The 14825-nt window shown below is 45.0% G+C and overlaps 2 protein-coding genes across 2 annotated transcripts; both read right to left on the bottom strand.

Moving 5' to 3' along the window:
* Positions 1-478: 478 nt before the first annotated feature.
* LOC124011319 (zinc finger protein 135-like) lies at positions 479-2817 on the bottom strand. The gene is made up of 4 exons (XM_046324564.1): positions 2438-2817; positions 2223-2317; positions 2045-2132; positions 479-1946 (listed from the first exon to the last, which is right to left on the bottom strand). Exons 1-4 carry the CDS (start codon positions 2724-2726, stop codon positions 1108-1110), a joined length of 1311 nt encoding a protein of 436 aa, XP_046180520.1. The 5' UTR covers positions 2727-2817; the 3' UTR covers positions 479-1107.
* A 5318-nt stretch (positions 2818-8135) lies between these two features.
* LOC124011496 (smoothelin-like protein 2) lies at positions 8136-9948 on the bottom strand. Its single transcript, XM_046324927.1, has 4 exons — positions 9688-9948; positions 9477-9591; positions 9237-9388; positions 8136-8940 (listed from the first exon to the last, which is right to left on the bottom strand). Exons 1-4 carry the CDS (start codon positions 9822-9824, stop codon positions 8562-8564), a joined length of 783 nt encoding a protein of 260 aa, XP_046180883.1. The 5' UTR covers positions 9825-9948; the 3' UTR covers positions 8136-8561.
* Between the last annotated feature and the right edge of the window lie 4877 nt (positions 9949-14825).

The following is a 14825-nucleotide window of genomic DNA, read 5'->3' as shown; positions in this document are numbered from 1 at the left end:
GAAGTTGAACAGTATCCTCAAGAACGCATTAGCACATGCAAACAGAAAACCATAAAACTGGAGTGTAATCAAATGCTGCCAATACAGTATTTGTCTAAGTCTCCCTGTATAAGTGGATGACTGCATCAGTAGGCTGTCTGGTGCTGGCACTGTCTGCCTCCTAGTAGGATAATCAGCAGCAATTATGTGGTCCAAATTATACTTTATATCCTTCTGATGCTTTAGACAAGCGTTTAGATCAAACAGTTGGCAAAGTCTGCTTCATGCTCTGCTATTTGCCTTAAAAGGACTCTAGAAGCTTTAAGTCGAATGGCCAATTTCCTGAAGAGACCCCTGTGATGGTGAAGAATCTCTAGGTTTAAAACCCACACTGTACAAGATTACAAAGAGAAGGTAATGCCGCACTCGAGGGGAAAAAATGATAAATAACTATGGTGCAGCCAGTGAGTTAGAAAAAAAAACATTTGTTCATTCATTCCTTAATATCAAAACACTGTTTATTAGTTTGGGTCAGAGTAGGAAACTTACTGAAAATATTCATACAGTAACTTTCAAGGGGATCTCTGCAGTTGCTACATACATGTTTTACTTATAAATGAATGATATGTACCCATTGATTCTTGAAGTATATAACTTACAAATGCCCCATGAGCTTAGTTCAACTGTCCACCCCATAAGACACGCAAAATACAAGCTTGTTTTACTCCAATGTTTGTAAACAAAGTAAATGTAAACTAACACTATACATCCTCAAAACATGGTCAATATTTGATTTGATGCATGGTCAGTCATAGCTATGAATTTTAGAGTGGTTCCATTTCTCCAGCCCCATCCCTCAGCTTTTTCATGAAACAAGGGTGGGGAGTACGCTTTGTTATTGTTTCAACAGCTGATTGCCCCTTTAAGTAGTATGTGCATCTAGATCAGAGACATAAACAACAGAGAGGGGGGCAACAGTGGACCAGAGAAAGGGAGAAGAAGATGGGAGACAGGGAGAGAAGAGTCTGGGGCTAAGTGAGACATCAAGAGGAAGACAGTCAGAGAGCGAATGAGAGGGCTGAAGAAAGAAATAACCTAAACCTCCACCGGGGAGGTAGTGTGTATGTGTCAGAGTGTCAGCGTCCCTGCCTGCTCTAGGTGTGTGACCATGTGTCTGCGCAGGTTGCTGTGGTTGTTGAACGAGGCGCCACAGTGGGAGCAGCTGTAGGGTTTCTCCCCAGAGTGGGTCCTCAGGTGGATGGTCAGACTGCCTTTCTGGGTGAAGCCCTTCCCACACAGGGAACACATGTACGGTTTCTCCCCTGTGTGGATGCGCATATGGACCCTCAGAGTTGTCTTGTTGACAAACGAGTTCCCGCACAGGTTGCATATGACAGGCGTCTCTCCTGTGTGGACCGCCCGGTGGCGGATCAAGTCAAGCCGGCGAGAGAAGCGCTTCCCACAGTCGCTACAGAGCAACGGCTTGGTACCGTGGGGTACGTGGTGGCGCTGGAACTGGTTTACAAGACCAGGGCGCCTCACAGTCGCACCCCCTGTTGCCAAGGTTGTTGTTGGGGTCTTTGGGGTGTTTTCTAGGGAAGCTACCTCGGCGATTTTCAGACCCCGTCCTCCTGCATCCCCTGTCGGCTGACCCCCTCTGTCACTTTGCACCCCCCTCATTGGAGGGCTGCCTGGCAGTGGTCCCCCAATAGAATGAGTGTTCAGCTGTATCTGATGGCTGATTGTGTGGTCCGACAGCAGACCAGAGTGTGAGGGCAATCTCTGGGGCTGTTCTGGGGTTCTGAAGAAAGGGTAGTTCTCAGTACTGCTCACGCTGCACAGAGCTCCTTCACCTCGACTATGAGCGCTCATGCTGTAAGGTCCTTCATCGTGACCTAGTCTCTGGCTAGCATGTTCCAGCTGTGGAGTCGCCATAGTAATAGTCTCACCATCAATATTGTCTTGACCTACAGGAAACAAAATGATTAAATCATCGGTTTGTTATCTGGCTGTCAATTGTCTATATACCAGTCCATCATCTTCTTCCTCCTCCTCCTCCACACACCTGCATCAGGCCAACATCCTCCAAAGTCATCCTCAGCTCCCTCCTCCTCCTTTATCAAGATGACATCTGGACTCTCCACAACTGCACACTGAAAACACATATTCAGTCAGATATGTACATATTTCTAGAGTAGTAGTAGCCTATGTCAGTAATGTGTGAGGAGCTATTATTGCCACACCTCTTTTTTGACTGTGGATGTACTCTCCTCTTCCCCTATTGTAATAGAAGCGTCATCCCTGTTGTTAACAGCCGCGTGGCGCTCAGGTGTCTTATCTATGAGTAAGAGCATAGGTCAAAAACCGTTCCACTCCCAACATAATATGATCACTCCCAACATAATATGATCAATTGACTGGTCGCCCAGCTAGCAGCATTTGGAGAACCTGAACCAACCTGTGAGTTTTGCCCGAGGCTTGCACAAAGTTCTGCCAAAAGAAAAACGACTGCCCCGCGGTGTACTCGCCCGTTGTAGCCGCAGGGAGAAAAGCTCGCTCTTCATCCCTTTCATCTTCATCTTCAGCGCTTCGTTGTCTTTGTAGCTGCGAGAAATCTCCAAGTGTAAATCAGCCGAGCTCTCGGAAAAGAGTTGACTGATCTCGACAACGGCCGCTCTAGCTAGTGCGTCCATTATGGAAGCGAGTTGGGTCTGTAAAGACAAATGAGCCTGCATTTTTGTTGACATCGATTCCAGTGGCGAGATAAAAGACAGAGGGAGAAATTGGAAAAAATCAGATCATTGATCAGACAAGCTGTGACGCTTTTGTCAGTGTACACAAAACTACTTCCGGTGAATAAAAGCAGTACTGACCGTAATTATAAGAAGACCTCCGCAGATTTTTTTGGGGAGGACGAGCGCCACAGATGAATGGGTACAGTGCCTTCGGAAATAATTCACACCCTTGACTTTTTCCACATTTGTTTCTGTTACAGCCTGAATTTAACATAGATTAAATGTAGATTTTTTCCACTGGCCTACACACAATACCCCATAATGTCAAAGTGAGCCTTGAATTTCAACAACAGATTCAACCACAAAGACCAGGGAGGTTTTCCAATGACTCACAAAGAAGGGCACCTATTGGTAGAGAAATAAACGAATTTAAAAAAGCAGACATTGAATATCTCTTTGAGCATGGAGAAGTTATTAATTACGCTTTGGATGGTGCATCAGTCACTACAAACATACAGGTGTTGTTCCTTACTCTTTTGCTGGAGAGGAAGGACACCACTCAGGGATTTCACCATCTGCCCAATGGTGACTTTAAAACAGTTTAATGGCTGTGATAGGAGAAAACTGAGGATAGATCAACATTATTGTAGTTACTCCACAATACTAACCTAAATTACAGAGTGAAAAGAAGGAAGCCTGTACAGAATAAAAATATTCAAAAAAATGAATCCTGCTTGAAATGAGGAACTAAAGTAAAATTGCAAGCAATGTGGCAAAAAAAAGAAATGTTTTAACTACAAAGTGTTATGTTTGAGGAAATCCAAAACAACCCATCACATCACTAAGTATAACTCTTCATATACTCTCCATGGTGGTGGATGCCACAAAGTTGGAAGCACAGAATCATCTAGAATGTCATTGTATGCTCTAACGTTAAGAGTTCCCTTCACTGGAACTAAGGGGCCTAGCCCGAACCATGAAAAACAGCACCAGACCATTATTCCTCCTCCACCAAACTTTGTTGTTGGCACTATGCATTCGGAAAGGTAGCATTTCCTGGCATCCGCCAAACCCAGATTCGTCTGTCGGACTGCCAGATGAAGAAGCGTGATTCATCACTCCAGAGAATGCGTTTCCACTGCTCCAGAGTCCAATGGCGGCAAGCTTTACACCACTCAAGCTGGCGCATGGTGATCTTAGGCTTGTGTGCAGCTGCTCGGCCATGGAAACCCATTTCATGAAGCTCCCGGCGAACAGTTCTTGTGCTGACGTTGCTTCCAGAGGCAGTTTGGAACACAGTCGTGAGAGTTGCAACCGAAGACAGATGTGCTTCAGCACTTGGCAGTTCTGTGAGTTTGTGTGGCCTGATCAGGCCCTACACCCAAACAAGGGCACTGCGTTCATCCACCTCTGGCCTGCTCGCCTCCCTACCACTGAGGAAGTACAGCTCCCGCTCAGCCCAGTCAAAACTGTTCGCTGCTCTGGCCCCCCAATGGTGGAACAAACTCCCTCACGACGCCAGGACAGCGGAGTCAATCACCACCTTCCGGAGACACCTGAAACCCCACCTCTTTAAGGAATACCTAGGATAGGATAAGTATTCCCCCCCTTTAAGATTTAGATGCACTATTGTAAAGTGACTGTTCCACTGGATGTCATAAGGTGAATGCACCAATTTGTAAGTCGCTCTGGATAAGAGCGTCTGCTAAATGACTTAAATGTAATGTAAATGTAATCTACCACTTCGCGGCTGAACCGTTGTTGCTCCTAGGCGTTTCCATTTCACAATAACAGAGCTTACAATGGAATGGGGCAGCTCTAACAGGGCAGAAATCTGATGAACTGACTTGTTGGAAAGGTGGCATTCTATTATAGTGCCACGTTGAGTCACTGAGCTCTTCAGTAAGGCCATTTTTTATTTATTTTAATTTTTTATTTTACCTTTATTTAAACAGGAAGGCAAGTTGAGAACAAGTTCTCATTTACAATTGCGACCTGGCCAAGATAAAGCAAAGCAGTTCGACAGATACAACGACACAGAGTTACACATGGAGTAAAACAAACATACAGTCAATAATACAGTATAAACAAGTCTATATACAATGTGAGCAAATGAGGTGAGAAGGGAGGTAAAGGCAAAAAAGGCCATGGTGGCAAAGTAAATACAATATAGCAAGTAAAACACTGGAATAGTAGTTTTGCAATGGAAGAATGTGCAAAGTAGAATTAAAAATAATGGGGTGCAAAGGAACAAAATAAATAAAATACAGTTGGGAAAGAGGTAGTTGTTTGGGCTAAATTATAGGTGGGCTATGTACAGGTGCAGTAATCTGTGAGCTGCTCTGACAGTTGGTGCTTAAAGCTAGTGAGGGAGATAAGTGTTTCCAGTTTCAGAGATTTTTGTAGTTCGTTCCAGTCATTGGCAGCAGAGAACTGGAAGGAGAGGCGGCCAAAGAAAGAATTGGTTTTGGGGGTGACTAGAGAGATATACCTGCTGGAGCGTGTGCTACAGGTGGGAGATGCTATGGTGACCAGCGAGCTGAGATAAGGGGGGGACTTTACCTAGCAGGGTCTTGTAGATGACCTGGAGCCAGTGGGTTTGGCGACAAGAATGAAGCAAGGGCCAGCCAACGATGGGGCTTTGGTAACAAAACGGATGGCATTGTGATAGACTGCATCCAATTTGTTGAGTAGGGTATTGGAGGCTATTTTGTAAATGACATCGTCGAAGTCGAGGATTGGTAGGATGGTTAGATTTACAAGGGTATGTTTGGCAGCATGAGTGAAGGATGCTTTGTTGCGAAATAGGAAGCCAATTCTAGATTTAACTTTGGATTGGAGATGTTTGATATGGGTCTGGAAGGAGAGTTTACAGTCTAACCAGACACCTAAGTATTTGTAGTTGTCCACGTATTCTAAGTCAGAGCCGTCCAGAGTAGTGATGTTGGACAGGCGGGTAGGTGCAGGTAGTGATCGGTTGAAGAGCATGCATTTAGTTTTACTTGTATTTAAGAGCAATTGGAGGCCACGTAAGGAGAGTTGTATGGCATTGAAGCTTGCCTGGAGGGTTGTTAACACAGTGTCCAAAGAAGGGCCGGAAGTATACAGAATGGTGTCGTCTGCGTAGAGGTGGATCAGAGACTCACCAGCAGCAAGAGCGACCTCATTGATGTATACAGAGAAGAGAGTCGGTCCAAGAATTGAACCCTGTGGCACCCCCCATAGAGACTGCCAGAGGTCCGGACAGCAGACCCTCCGATTTGACACACTGAACTCTATCAGAGAAGTAGTTGGTGAACCAGGCGAGGCAATCATTTGAGAAACCAAGGATGTCGAGTCTGCCGATGAGGATGTGGTGATTGACAGAGTTGAAAGCCTTGGCCAGATCAATGAATACGGCTGCACAGTAATGTTTCTTATCGATGGCGGTTAAGATATCGTTTAGGACCTTGAGCGTGGCTGAGGTGCACCCATGACCAGCTCTGAAACCAGATTGCAGAGAAGGTATAGTGAGATTCGAAATGGTCGGTAATCTGTTTGTTGACTTGACTTTCGAAGACCTTAGAAAGGCATGGTAGGATAGATATAGGTCTGTAGCAGTTTGGGTCAAGAGTGCCCCCCCCCCGTTGAAGAGGGGGATGACCGCAGCTGCTTTCCAATCTTTGGGAATCTCAGACGACACGAAAGAGAGGTTGAACAGGCTAGTAATAGGGGTGGCAACAATTTCGGCAGATAATTTTAGAAAGAAAGGGTCCAGATTGTCTAGCCCGGCTGATTTGTAGGGGTCCAGATTTTGCAGCTCTTTCAGAACATCAGCTGAATGGATTTGGGAGAAGGAGAAATGGGGAAGGCTTGGGCGAGTTTCTGTTGGGGGTGCAGTGCTGTTGACCGGGGTAGGTGTAGCCAGGTGGAAAGCATGGCCAGCCGTATCAAAATGCTTATTGAAATTCTCAATTATGGTGGATTTATCAGTGGTGACAGTGTTTCCTATCTTCAGTGCAGTGGGCAGCTGAGAGGAGGTGTTCTTATTCTCCATGGACTTTACAGTGTCCCAGAACTTTTTTGAGTTAGTGTTGCAGGAAGCAAATTTCTGCTTGAAAAAGCTAGCCTTGGCTTTTCTAAATACCTGTGTATAATGGTTTCTAGCTTCCCTGAACAGCTGCATATCACGGGGGCTGTTCGATGCTAATGCAGAACGCCATAGGATGTTTTTGTGTTGGTTAAGGGCAGTCAGGTCTGGGGAGAACCAAGGGCTATATCTGTTCCTGGTTCTAAATTTCTTGAATGGGGCATGTTTATTTAAGATGGTTAGGAAGGCATTTAAAAAATATATCCAGGCATCCTCTACTGACGGGATGAGATCAATATCCTTCCAGGATACCCCGGCCAGGTCGATTTGAAAGGCCTGCTTGCTGAAGTGATTCAGGGAGCGTTTTACAGTGATGAGGGGAGGTCGTTTGACCGCTGACCCATTACGGATGCAGGCAATGAGGCAGTGATCGCTGAGATCTTGGTTGAAGACAGCAGAGGTGTATTTAGAGGGGATGTTGGTTAGGATGATATCTATGAGGGTGCCCGTGTTTAAGGCTTTGGGGAGGTACCTAGTAGGTTCATTGATAATTTGTGTGAGATTGAGGGCATCAAGTTTCGATTGTAGGATGGCTGGGGTGTTAAGCATGTTCCAGTTTAGGTCGCCTAGCAGCACGAGCTCTGAAGATATATGGGGGTAATCAGTTCACATATGGTGTCCAGAGCACAGCTGGGGGCAGATTCTACTTCCAATGTTTGGCCATGGAGATTGCATGGCTGTGTGCTCAATTTTATACACCTGTCAGCAACCGGTGTGCCTGAAATAACCAAATCCACACATTTTAAGGGGTGTCCACATACTTTTGTATATAAAGTGTATATTAGTATTTATTTTCTAATACATTGTTGACAAATGCTACCATTTGTCTTCCACTTTGACATTACAGGGTATTCTGTGCAAATTATTGAATCAAAAATGACGATGTAATATTTTTTTTTTATCCCACTTTGTAACACTACAAAATGTGGAAAAAGTCAAGGGGTGTGAATACTTTCTGAAGGCACTGTGTCTTCAGACTCATATTTGCTCGTGACTGGAAATTGGAATTCATGATCATGAACTAATTGTAACAGCAAAATGTAATCAGTCAACGAGTGCAATTTGTATGAACAGGCCCCTCTTGCTTTTTGTTGTTGCAAGCATTATGTCATGGAAAGTTAATATCGCACTCCTCTGACAAGCAAAAGGAATATCTGATTTATGTGATATTGGAATGTCATGCCTTGACGGTAAGTCTCATAACTCACAATAACGCTCAGTGAATGGAATAAGAGTGTAATTGTTGTATTCCAAGACTATCTGTTAATGAATATCATCACAATTGTCATAAATCATTTTAAATATATTTTTTATTCAAGATAGATCAATCGTAAACCCAAGAGCCTTTTGAATCCTTATTTGGGCTGCAGTGCAGCCGTACTTAATAACTTTACCCATAATAAAAACATACATAGGTTGTCTTTCTGAAAAAGAAATCAAAATAATTCATTATAATATACATTGACGTTTTATTTTTCTGTGCACAAACTTCCACAACAGACATGATAATGAAATTGGAAAGAACACAGCATGTGTTAAACATGGTTTAAAAAGTCACAACAGGTTACAATTTACACACATTGTTGGAATCTGAGTATAATCCCAAACCTTAACACCTTATGCTCATACATGCTAAACACTTGTCGTGTTCCAAACTGTAAAACTATACTTCATCATGTGGCTTATTTGAATCTCTTTCCCATGTCTTTAGCATTAGCTTAAGCCTGTGCTTCAATTAACCCTCTAACTTCTCTTCCCTCTTGCTCTCTCTCTACCGCTGAGCTCTCCTCACTCTCATTCTCTTTCCCGTCTTTTACTTCGGTCTCCCTTCCCTCATCTCCCTCCTCTTGTTGACCATCTATCTTCCCAGTTTCCTCACTCTCCTCCTCTTTCTTCTCTGCAGTGGTTTCTACCTCTTCGTCTTTTATCTTTTCACTCTTCTTCTCCTCTTCCTCTTTGTCCTTCCTCTCCTTCTCTATTTTGGAGAGGTGATGGCAGAGTGCCTGGACATAGGTGAACACACACATAGGGTCCGGGCTGTTCCCCATCAGGATCATATCACCAACCTCCAACAGGGGGCAGCAGTCAGCCATGGTCCTGAGAGAGAGAGAGAGCGAGAGAGAGAGAGAGAGAGAGAGAGAGAGAGAGAGAGAGAGAGAGAGAGAGAGAGAGAGAGAGAGAGAGAGAGAGAGAGAGAGAGAGAGAGAGAGAGAGAGAGAGAGAGAGAGAGAGAGAGAGAGAGAGAGAAGGGAAAAATAGATATGGAGGGAGGGAGAGAGAAAGGATGATGAATCATTTACAACACACACACTCAGACACAAACATATATATATATATATATATATATATATATATATATATATATATATATATACACAAACACAGCCTTGTACTCTGCTGTATTGAAGGCCAGGGTGAAATTCTTCTCTCTCTCAGATGAGCTCAGGGCTGAGAAGTCGAAAGCGTCCGGGAAGAAGCGATGGATGAGTGCACAGAACGCCAGCCCATCACACCACGATGATGAGAAGTTCTCTATGGAAACACCCTGGGAAAGAGAGGGTATGGTGTCAGGTAGGGTTATGGTGCTCCAATGTCAGTATCTCTGGTGTACATGACCATCAACATCCCCTCACCTCGTACTTGCGTGTTTTGTTTTGACACCAGGAAAGAACTTTCTGTTTGATTGACCCCCCGTTTGCCACAGCCATAGATGATCTCTGAAGTTTGAAGTTGCAGACAACCGGTGTCCTGGAAATAAGTGAAAAGACAATGCAATTATTGCCATAATAAACATGAGCATCTTGCAGTTTGTCATATTGGACATGTCAGAACTCAGAATCTTACTCAGAGTCATTTTTCTGGAACTTTGCTATGATGTCCTTTTTAGTGGAAGGCCGGGCAGAGCGGGCAGAGCTCCGGGGTCGGGCCACAGAGGATGGGGTAGAGGCGGTGTGATTCATGCCACTCTTTCTTTTGGTCATTCCTTGCTTCTCCACCTCCTTGCTTTTCTCTTTAACCTTTCCCCCTCCTGCCCCTTCCTTTTCTTTTACTGGTTTGCTCTTGTTCTCCGGTGCCTTCCCTCCCTCTCCCTTCCCACCCTCTCTCTCTCCCTTCCCTCCCTCTCCCTTCCCTCCCTCTCTCTCTCCCTTCCCTCCCTCTCCCTTCCCTCCCTCTCTCTCTCCCTTCTCTTCCTCTCCCTCTCCCATCCCTCCCTCTCCCTTCCCTCCCTTCCTCTCTCTCTTCTCTCCCCCTCTCCCTCTCCATCTCCCTCTCCCTTCCCTCCCTTTCCCTCTCCATTCCCTCCCTCTCCCCCTCCCTCTCCCTTCCCTCCCTCTCCCTTCCCCGCCTCTCCCTTCCCCGCCCTCCGTTCTCTCCCTCTCCCTTCCCTGCCTCTCCCTTCTCTCCCTCTCCCTTCCCTGCCTCTCCCTTCTCTCCCTCTCCCTTCCCTGCCTCTCCCTTCTCTCCCTCTCCCTTCCTTGCCCCTCCCTTCCCTGCCTCTCCCTTCTCTCCCTCTCCCTTCCCTGCCTCTCCCTTCTCTCTCTCCCTCTCCCTCTCTCTCCCTCTCCCTTCCCTGCCTCTCCCTTCTCTCCCTCTCCCTTCCTTGCCCCTCCCTTCCCTGCCTCTCCCTTCTCTCCCTCTCCCTTCCCTGCCTCTCCCTTCTCTCCCTCTCCCTTCCCTGCCTCTCCCTTCTCTCCCTTCCCTGCCTCTCCCTTCTCTCCCTCTCCCTTCTCTCCCTTCCCTGCCTCTCCCTCTCCCTTCTCTCCCTCTCCCTTCCCTGCCTTCACTTTTCTGTCTTTCCCTTTATCTCCTTTTATCTTCTCATGTTTTATGGCTTTATATTCAAACATATGACATGTTTATGTTGTTTTTATGCTATGCATTGAGATGGCAAAGCTCTGTTTTTCCCTCTCCTATCTTTTCCCCCTTCCCCTTTTTCCTGGCAATATTTTCTCTTCCCTTCTCTTTGTCCTCCTTCACATCCTCTTTCTCAATCTCTCCATTCTTGACCACCTCTTGACCCTTTCTATTCTTGTCCTCCTCCTTCTCTCCCTCCCCCTTCTTCTCTCCGTTCACCACTTTGAACACTTCTGTTTCTCCGGTGTCTGCACCTTGAGATGTTCCCTCACCCTTACAAGCCTCTTCACCATTAACCTCAATGGCGTCGGTTACTGGCTGAGACTCCTCTACATTTCCAACGCTAGCCTCTGCTGCCTGTTCCGGCGCTTTCTCCGTATTAGCCCCAGACTTAACCACATGACCTTCCACTGTGTCCTCCGCCAGGTGGTCTCTCTTAGGGGGGTCACACTCCTGCACTGAAGCCTCTCTCTCTGTCTGAGAGACAAACCAGATCGGACAAACCAGATTACAATCGGTTATTCTGAGCAGTTGAGGTAGTTTTGGTTAGGGTTAGGGACAAAGCAAAATGGTACAGGACTGTTGTCATAGACCTGATTCTAAATCAGTTGTTTAGGGAAGAGACGATGTAAAGTGACATTATAACTAGTTCAAAACTAAATGAGAAAATGTGTCTGCTTCACTTCACTCAAAAAAACATACCTCCGGCTGTAGAGTTGTTTATGGCTGTAATATTACACACGCATTTCTATCATGTTTTATGGCTTTAATTACGATTCAAACATATGACATGTTTATGTTGTTTTTATGCTATGCATTGAGATGTATAAAGTTGCAGATAGCATAGTGTGTTGGAATTATGTTAGGTAAGTGAACTGTCCCAGGTGTCACATCAAGTCGTGACTCAGAGTGGTGACTCATCAGTGGAAATAAGATAGACGCACATGTCCGTGTGTGTCCGTGTGTGTGTGTGTCCGTGTGTGTCCGTGTGTGTGTGTGTGTCCGTGTGTGTCCGTGTGTGTGTGTGTTGAGAGTGAGAAAGGGATAAACATTCCCGTGCCAGAGTTTGCCACGGGAACAGGTGTAGCCCAGCACTTAGGTTATACGCAGGCAGCCACAACACCCACCAAGCCCTCCCACTATCTTCACTCCGTATACTACATCTGACTACAGCCCAAATACGTCTAACAAGCCTGCCACCTCATTGTAAGGCTACATGACGTCGTCTCAATACCAAGAAGTGTGTATTGGTTTGTCTGTAGGTGGTTGAGGTTTGCCTCTGTATGCATTTCGTCTTCTGTATCTGTTTATGGGTCTATTTCTTTCATCATCAACACACACATACCTGATTGTTTTTGTCGTCCTCCGTCTGGTTGGCTGTTGCGCCTTTCCCAGAATCGTCCTGGCGGAGTGATACATCGTCCATGGCTCCGTGGACTTTCTGTGTTTGTCAGTCCAACTTCCTCTGAAACATAAAGTCAAATCAGACTCTTCCTCTCCAAGGTTATTGGATTGAATGCTCAATATCTAAAGGTCCAACTGTCATGCAATCAGTTTAGACTCAACGTTCTGTTCGAGGCAGATTTCTCCCTTGCACTCTCTCTCTCTCTTTCTACCTCTCTGTCTCTCTCTCTCTCTGAAAGTGCTGTCTGGTGTGTGTTGTTTAGTGAGTGCCCCCTGCCACCCTCCTTGTGAGGATTCCCGAGCCACTTTATCTGACCTTCAGAACAACACAGGTTCCAGAAATAGAGCTAGTGACATCGGCACAGTCCAACAGCCAGGACAGCTGCATCTGCTCTGGAAACCATGGGTATACACAGACATATACACACACACACTCAAACACACATATGCATACATACACACCTGAATACACACCTACATAGACAGACAGATAGAAAGACAGGCACACACACACACACTCTCAAGTCACGCCCTAGCAAACAGATTTGCATAGTCAGGACTCAGTAGTCGAATTAAACTGAATTCTTACCCTGACGCCGATGACCCCAATGACCTACTTAATCTCTAATTAAATACACTCATTCAGACATAAAAGTTCAAGCTTGAATCCTTAATGGTGGACCTGCAATGTCTGTTTTCGATATTACAACTGCAACGAAGTTACTGCAAAAAACGAACACTGTTTTTCCCCCTTTGACATCAATGCACGCATGATAGAAAAAGAGCATATGTAGAAAAAATATTATAATAATCACCACCAACAAAACAAAAACCAATAACAACAGCCGCGGAGTGGAGAGTGGCGCTGTTTCCCTTGCTGCGGATTCCATCTTTAACAGACATAGTAACAATCAATGCACTTCACACACACACCAACCGACACTCTTTCAACAAGCATATACATGGAGTCCAAGACATACAGAGACAACACTTCCATGTACTCATGCGAATACTCTTTGATGCTGCCAAAAGAGTGTAAGTTGTGTGGTAGGAGAGGTGCAGCCCTTACCTTGTGTGGTACATGTAGCCCTCTGGGTTCACTGTGGTCACCGTGTCCTGCTTTCTCTCTCTCGGTCTCTCTCTCTCTCTTTCTAAACTGAAGTGACCAGTGAGTCAGTTGGTGTGAATCTGTCTCTCTTTCCTCCGTTAGTCTCTCTTTCTTTCTCTCTCTCAATTCCATTCAAAGGGGCTTTATTGGCATGGGAAGGATGTTTACATTGCCAAAACAAGTGAAATAGACAGTAAACAAAAGTGAGAAGACACAAACCAACATCCAGCAAAAATAACATTTGAATTAAACAGTAACCATTTCACTCAAAAGGTTTTAGAAAGCGAGAGAAGGGTTTATTTTTTATCACAGCAGTGTTCAGAGGGTTTGGGTTAAATGCAGAAGACACATTTCAGTTGAATGCATTCAGTTGTACAACTGACAAGGTATCCCGCCTTTCCCTTTCCGTTAAGTCCTGCAAAAAATATATACTGAACAACAATGCAACAATTTCAAAGATTTTGCTGAGTTACAATTCATAAAAGGAAATTAGTCAATTGAAATAATCTCATTGAGCCCTAATCTATGATTTCTAAATGACTGGGCAGATGTGCAGCCATGGGTGGGCTTGGGAGGGCATAGGCCCACCCACTTTGGGGCCAGGCACACTCAACGGGGACCGAGCCCCAGCCAATCAGAATGAGTTTTGCCCCACAAAAGACCTTAATTACATACATAAATACTCCTCAGCACCATGCTCCCCCTACCCTCAGACGATCCCACAGGAGAAGAAGCTGGATGTGGAGGTCCTGGGCTGGAGTGCTTCCGCGTGGTCTGCGGTTGTGAGGCCAGTTGGACGTACTGCCAAATTCTCTAAAATGACTTAGGATAGAGAAATTAACATTGAATTCTCTGGCAACGGCTCTGATGGACAAACCTGCAGTCATCTTGACAATTGCACGCTTCCTCAAAACTTGAGACATCTGTGGCATTGTGTTCTGTGACAAATTGTACATTTTAGAGTGGCCTTTTATTGTCCCCAGCACAAGCTGCACCTGTGTAATGATCATGTTGTTTAATCAGCTTCTTGATATGCCACACCTGTCAGGTGGATGGATAATCTTGACAAAGGCTCACTATATATAAAATGTCCACTATATATACAGTTGAAGTCGGAGGTTTACATACACTTAGGTTGGAGTCATTAAAACTTGTTTTTCGACCCCTCCAAAAATGTCTTGTTAACAAACTATAGTTTTGGCAAGTCGGTTAGGATATCTACTTTGTGTATGACACAAGGAATTTTTTCAACAATTGTTTGCAGACAGATTATTTCACTTATAATTCACTGCATCACAATTCCAGTGGGTCAGAAGTTTACATACACTAAGTTGACTGTGCCTTTAAACTTACAGTCAGCTTGGAAAATTACAGAAAATGATGTCATGGCTTTAGAAGCTTCTGATAGAGGTGTACCTGTGGATGCATTTGAAGGCCGACCTTCAAACTCACTGTCTCTTTGCTTGACATCATGGGAAAATCAAAAGAAATCAGCCAAGAACTCCGAAAAAAATTGTAGACCTCCACAGGTCTGGTTCATCCTTGGGTGCAATTTCCAAATTCCTAAAGGTAGCACTTTCATCTGTACAAACAATAGTACGCAAGTATAAACACC

The sequence above is a fragment of the Oncorhynchus gorbuscha genome, linkage group LG23 (assembly GCF_021184085.1).
Source record: "Oncorhynchus gorbuscha isolate QuinsamMale2020 ecotype Even-year linkage group LG23, OgorEven_v1.0, whole genome shotgun sequence".
NCBI classification, from domain to species: Eukaryota; Metazoa; Chordata; class Actinopteri; order Salmoniformes; family Salmonidae; genus Oncorhynchus; species Oncorhynchus gorbuscha.
Note: the sequence above shows the minus strand (reverse complement) of the source record. Positions and strands in the feature narration are given on the sequence as shown.